A 6819-nucleotide genomic window follows, 5' to 3' on the forward strand; every position below is an offset into this window, starting at 1 on the left:
CTCCTGAAATCACCAACTTCAAAGATTAAAGGAAGATAAATCCACGAAGTTGGGGGAAAAACAAGCGCAAAAAGAATGAAACCACCAAAGAACAGAGCACCTCTTCTCCTCCCAGAGATCACAACTCCTTATCCACAAGGGAACAAAAAAAGACAGAGGATGAATCCGACGAATTGACAGCAGCAGGCTTCAGAAGGTGGGTAATGACAAACTTCTCTGAGTTAAAAGACCATGTTCTAACCCAGTGCATAATCCCGTAGTTCTTGGAGGCTTCGTTCATTTTTTTCACTCTTTTTTCTCTACTCTTGCCTTCTTGTTTTATTTCATTCATTTGATCTTCTGTCCCTGATACCCTTTCTTCTGCTTGATCAGTTTGGCTGTTGAAACTTGTGTATGCCTCTCGAAGTCCTCGGGCTGTGTTTTTCAGCTCCATCAAGTCGTTTATGTTCTTCTCTAAGCTGGCTATTCTAGTTAGCATTTCGTCTAACCTTTTTTCAAGGTTCTAGTTTCTTTGCATTGGGTTAGAACAGACCTCAGTGCGTGATGTCCCCTTCCTGTGTCCATGTGTTCTCATTGTTCAACACCAGCCTATGAGTGAGAACATGCAGTGTTTGATTTTTTGTTTTTGTGTCAGTTGAAATGTGGTTACTTTCTATTGAGCGAAAGCACTGAGGGTCAGGGCAGAGTGTAGCACAAGGAATGACACCCCTGTACACGGAAGCGGCTGCTGTTAAAGCTCACGATCAAACATTCCCAGAAATAGGTCAGAATCCATGAGAGGGGAGGTGTCAAGGGTTAGGTTCCTGATTTGGGGGCACAGTGATTTGCAGTGTGTGCAGCCCTGATTTGGGGGTCCAGGGAAGTGAGGGCTGAGGCCCAGCAGAGGCAAGAGGGTTTTGAGGTGTTATTATGGGTCATGGTGCCTGTGCTTACCTTGGTGATGGGTGAGAGTAAAGGTCAATTAAAAAGCTAGAAAGCAGCGGAAAGTCAGGGTTCTGTATCTGACTGAGGGAAGGAGACCCAGCCCCATCTGACGCATTCTTATCCACCCACTCTCCACCTTTTTTCTCCCCGTCTCCTTCCAAGGGAAGGCTTCCACGCTATGGTGTCTATGCTGCTCTTTTCGATCACAAACAGAGCAGGAAGGAGGTTATCTATGACTAAGTTTCTTCCTCACACTCAGTTTTCTGGTTCTCCTTAGGAACTCTTCTGGCAAATGGGAATATTTTGTTTTATTTCTGCCCTTCAGTAAGATTCCAGCCATTCATTAGTCCGAGGAGACTGACCACCTCCTGTTGACACAGGGTGATTTACAGCGTACATTGTCAAAAACATCGCCAACTTCAGAACAATTCAATGAATTCTTCAGAATTAGAGAAATGAATGTCTCTCAGCTGTCAGTCACCGCTTCAAATCCTCAGGGTGACTAACTCGTCCGGGTGGGGTCAGCCACATGAAGACATCTCATTACAGCTGGTGGCTTTATTCGCGGTGGTTCCGCTGCTGATATCCAAGCTCCCTGAGAATAGGGATTGTTTATTGCTATAGGTTTTGTTTTCTTTCTTGTCATTGCTGTATCTACAGAGCCCAAACACTGCCTTGAACTGAAGACCAACTGCATATATGTTTGTTAAATAATATGTAAGTTCACCTACATTGGAATCTCAGAAAGAGTTGTAGATATGAGGTCAAGGTAATAATTTTTTGTTTTGAACTCTGGACACTTTGTGTTCAAGATTCCAAGTTCATTCAATAGAAAATATTACGTAAGAACATTTGCCTTTGCATTTGTTGAGCAAGAGAAGGAGATAGATATAAAAATGTGTATATTACACACACCTCTCCTTGGCCCAAAGTCTTGAGAGCCCAGCTGTTCTCTGCAGCTCCCAATCACTGTTCACCCATCCGTGGTCTGATTCCCGTGGAAAATTCACGTGGGGATATCACAATACAAACACATTGTATAATATCTAGGACAAATTCTTGACCAGAAAATATGGAACAACTTTGCAGAAAATGACATTTTACTTAGGATATAATGGTTAATTTAGTTAAGCAGAAAAATATGTCGTACTGTTCACCATTAAAAGTAAGTCTGCCAAATCTATTAATTTTCCTATAGCATTAAATTGAGTCAAATCTCTGTAAAATATGTGAAATCGTTGTATATATAATTTTTGCTGAATTTTTGCTTTTAACATGTCACACATTTTTTTTGAAAATTTTTATTTTTTGCTGTTCTCCTGGACAGCCTTTACCTGTCCTTCAACCTAGCTCCTCAGCTGACCCTTTTACTGTGATGCCCACACTGATGGCACAGTGGGCAATTAGATTTTTCTAGAACATAGTGTGTGGATGCTGACACCTTTAAAATTTGTATATTTACTTATGTGCACACCCTGTGGACCAGGACTTCTTCTGTAAGTGGAGATCACAGTAATCGTGCATAGCATGACGGAATCAGTGTCCAGGAATCAGACCATGGATCTCTGAATAGTGACGGGTGAGCTGCAGAGACCAGCTGGACCACAGAGTTTTGTGTCCTCCAACCAGCATGGGGAGGCTGTGAGACTGCCTTGTGGTTCATACTCAGATGCTCCGTAGGAACCATTCACTCAAAGAAATCCAGGCCTTGGAGCTAAGGCACTGTGCTCACTGATGAGGACTCAGCAGCCTTTGTATGGTCTCAACAGATGCTTCCTCCCTGGGCCCTCACAAGAAGGAATGCAAATCTACCTCCTCTTCAGACAGCAGTGTGAGCTGAGCTCCAGCCACAGGCTCAGGGAGGGGCTGAGCAGCCAATGGATGGAAACGCATTTGCATGAGCAGCTCCTCCTCTGCAGAGGGTGGCCAGAAAAGGAGGCCGGGGGCAGCCCAGTCCCACTGTGGGTGCATGGGCTGTGTCCACCATGGCCTGGACTCCTCTCCTCCTCCTGATCATCTCTCACTGCACAGGTAGGAACAGACCTCAGAGACCAGGGGCAACCACCCAGCCCGACTCTGGCCCTTCTGGCAGAGTCTCTGAAAAGCTTTACCCTCGTCCCTGCCTTTCTCTCACGAGTGTCTGCATTTCCAGGTTCTCTCTCCCAGCCTGTGCTGACTCAGCCAGCCTTTCTCTCTGGATCTCCTGGAGCTTCAGCCAGACTCACCTGCACACTCAGGAGTGACATAAGTGTTGGTAGCAAACGTATATACTGGTACCAGCAGAAGTCAGAGAGCGCTCCCAGGTATCTCCTGTACTACAAATCAGACTCAGATAAGAACCAGGGCTCTGGAGTCCCCAGCCGCTTCTCTGGATCCAAAGATGCCTCTGCCAATGCAGGGCTCTTACTCATCTCTGGGCTCCAGTCTGAAGATGAGGCTGACTATTACTGTATGATTGTGCACAGCAGTGCTTCTCACAGTGACACACACAGATGGGGAAGTGGGATAAAAACCTCACCCTTTCTTGCTCTTGTTCTGTGAAAATTTTCAAATTTTAAAATAACTCGCCTAGACACAGACTGTCTTTGTAAGTACACTCGAGTTGTAAAAGGCTTCTCTCAATTTTCCATTTGTTGTTTCTGAAGTCTCAGAAAATGCAAAACAAAACAACACGACCTGATGACACTGAAATACTGTCTTGTTGTCCAAATGTGGTAAAACCAGTGTCCAGATCACAAGGTCAGCTTTTCCTGCGTGGAGAGCAGCAGAAACACTGGGCATTCCCATGGAAATGGCTACCTCCCTCCCAGAGAGAGCTCCTAAGTTCGTGACCTAAGTCAGCAGTCATGGATCTTCAGGGCTCCCAGCCTGATTCTTCTACTCCACACAGCCTCCTTGACCAGCTCCGGGCTCCAGCCTGAGGATGAGGCTGATTATCACTGTCACACGGCTGTGCCCAGACTTTATGTCACCAAGGGCCTCAATTCCATGGAGAAGTGAGAGAAAGATCTGCCCCCACTCCCGCTGACTGCCCCATCCCTCCCCTATCCCTGTGACCAACACCAGTTCATGCTAGGGCTTCTGCTGTCTCTTGTGCTACTGAAAGCAGCGCACGGGTTCAGTGAAAATCACTCCTTTTCTTACTGGTCTCCAAATGCAAACAAATTTAATTTGTTTTTTGAAGCCAAAGAAGCTGCCCATACATGGTGGGTGTGGATGGGGTGGAGACAAGAAGAAAGATGAATCCAGCCTGTGTGACCCAGAGATCCAGGCGTCTTCTACCTGGCCCACAGGTGCCCCCTCCTTTTGGTGCAGCTGTTCTTGTTTCCTGGGCAGCAAAACTGTGGAGAGATGGGTTCTGTCTTTCTTCTTAGATTACACCCTCAAGGATGTTCTGAAGTCTCAGGTATAGCTTGTAAGTTCCCCATGGTTCTCGGGAGTCGGTTCTCAGAACCACACATACTCAATTTCCCCTCTTTAATCTCTCAAATCCTGGTTATTCTTGCTCTGTATGTTTTTAAAAATCAATTGTTTGTTTGTGATGGCCCTGGATAAACCTCAGTTCTTTGGGCCTAGAGCTTATGGTTCCAACGTCCGTTATCACAGGTGATCTCAATATTCATGAACATTTCCCAACCACCCTGTTATTCTTCACTGTCAGTTATGAAACATTTACCAGACAACCTTGATCAGGGATCAACATGTATGGGTGTGGCGGGGGGAAAGGCCACCGGGACCCCTTAACCAGGAGTGGAAGAAAAACCTCTAAAGAGGAGGGTCTGTTTGTAGCGATAGTATATTTATATCAAGCCCCATGCCCAGGGCAATTTAAAAACAGACTCAAAAATCTTTATGATGTCAGAGAGTCACAAGAACATAACGAGTGCCAAGCTAACAACGAAGGACAAAGAGAAACCCAGAGTGGGAAGCAAGAGCAGAAGACAGTTTTTCTGGACAACATCCTCTTCTCCAAGCAAAAAAGACACCAAATTCCAGAGCCTGTGCCGTGAGAGTCGGGGGAATCTAGCAGTAAAGTGTCACACCGACAATAACTGATAATACTAAGAGCAACTGTGGAAGACACAGGTAGAATTTTTAACAGGTCAGAACTAATGGAGCAGTCTGGGGGAATTTTAAGCCTTAAACTTAGTTTTAGATGGTGCTGGATTGATAATGACTCCAGGAACCTGGAAAAAAAATCTTGAATGCCCAGTTATAATGAAATATCTGGTAACAATAAGGATGGCACAATACTGTATGTATTGGGCAGCTCAGAGATCAAGAGTGACCAAGAGGCAAATGATGTCTCAGCTCAAATCCGTTGGAGAACAACAACCATTCTACTGTCCTGAGTGGTGGCATCAGAAAGATCCATCTGCAATAGTCAGGATGCCCCTCCAGGAGAGCTGGGCAGTGTCAGAGCGGCTGGAGGACCTGGGACCTGAGGCCAGCAGGGGTTGCTGTGGGACTGGTCCCGAAAGGAAAATACTCCACTGGCTCTCACGTAGGTGAGCAGGCAGAGTCCTCCCTGAAGTGTGATCCTTACTTACTTCACATTTGATGAAAAAGTGTGATCTGACACCTGTTTGAGAATAAAAGAAAATTTAGGAACAGACACCGTCAGCCCTAAAATTGAGGACTCAGGCAGTTGCATTCTGGAGGCATATTCTTCATGTCCTGGATCTGCCTCCAGTTCAATCACTGAACAAGTAGGTCCTTCGTGGGCAAATATAAGGACTCTGAGGGGCATCCCTCACTCCCTTGCCCTCCTGGCATGTAAGTACAAGTGTTGGCTCATCCTATTCTTCCTGGAATTTGCCATGTGCCCTCTATTTTATGTCTTTGAAAAATTTTTCTTCATGTTTGGTAGCACTGTCTCATGATGCCACATGGCTTGGACTTTTGAATGAGAATGTTTGATCATTGAATACACACACACACACACTCACACACACACAAACACACTCAGAGAGAACAGAGAGAGAGAGATCTGTGGACAGTTGAGCTAGCACAGGCTGGCCTCGGACACAGTGAGTAAAGAGACAAGCCAGGATGAATTAAAAAATGCCAAATTCACAGTAATAAAATTTATTACAAACAGTTCAAAATTATTATCTTTTTCATCTCAGTATAAAGAATAAACATTTAATGTATCTATTAGGAAATAATTAGCAATTCTGTAAATGGTATAAAAGAAAATGAATGAATGGTAAAACATTTTCTTCTTTTTTATGTTTTTAAAATATATATTTTATTGCATTTTAGGTTTTGGAGTACATGTGAAGAACATCCAAGATTGTTGTATAGGTACACACACGGCAGTGTGATTTGCTGCCTTCCTCCCCATCACCTATATCTGTCATTTCTCTCCATGTTATCCCTCCCCAACTCCCCACCCCCCACTGTCCCTCCCCTAGTTCCCCCACACAGACCCCAGTGTGTGATGCTCCCCTTCCTGTGTCCATGTGTTCTCATTGTTCAACACCTGCCTATGACTGAGAACATGCGGTGTTTGATTTTCTGTTCTTGTGTCAGTTTGCTGAGAATGATGGTTTCCAGATTCATCCATATCCCTACAAAGGACACGAACTCATCATTTTTTTATGGCTGCATAGTATTCAAAGGTGTATATATGTGCCACATTTTCCCTGTCCAGTCTATCATTGATGGGCATTTGGGTTGGTTCCAGGTCTTTGCTATTGTAAACAATGCCACAATGAACATACGTGTGCATGTGTCTTTATAACAGAAAAATGTATAATCCTTTGGATGTATACACAGTAATGGGATTGCTGGGTCAAATGGAATTTCTATTTCTAGGTCCTTGAGGAATTGCCACACTGTCTCTACAATGGTTGAACTAATTTACACTCGCACCAACAGTGTAAAAGTGTT

At 44.6% G+C, this 6819-nt stretch overlaps 1 gene segment (V, D, J or C); it reads left to right on the top strand.

The window, feature by feature from the left end:
* The first annotated feature begins 2843 nt into the window (after positions 1–2843).
* LOC116545557 lies at positions 2844–3615 on the top strand. The segment is given in 2 exon segments: positions 2844–2955; positions 3077–3615. Coding segments are annotated over 2 exon segments (435 nt in total).
* Positions 3616–6819: the final 3204 nt, after the last annotated feature.

This window comes from Sapajus apella, unplaced genomic scaffold, assembly GCF_009761245.1.
Source record: "Sapajus apella isolate SASKATOON/1434 unplaced genomic scaffold, GSC_monkey_1.0 scaffold288, whole genome shotgun sequence".
NCBI lineage: Eukaryota > Metazoa > Chordata > Mammalia > Primates > Cebidae > Sapajus > Sapajus apella.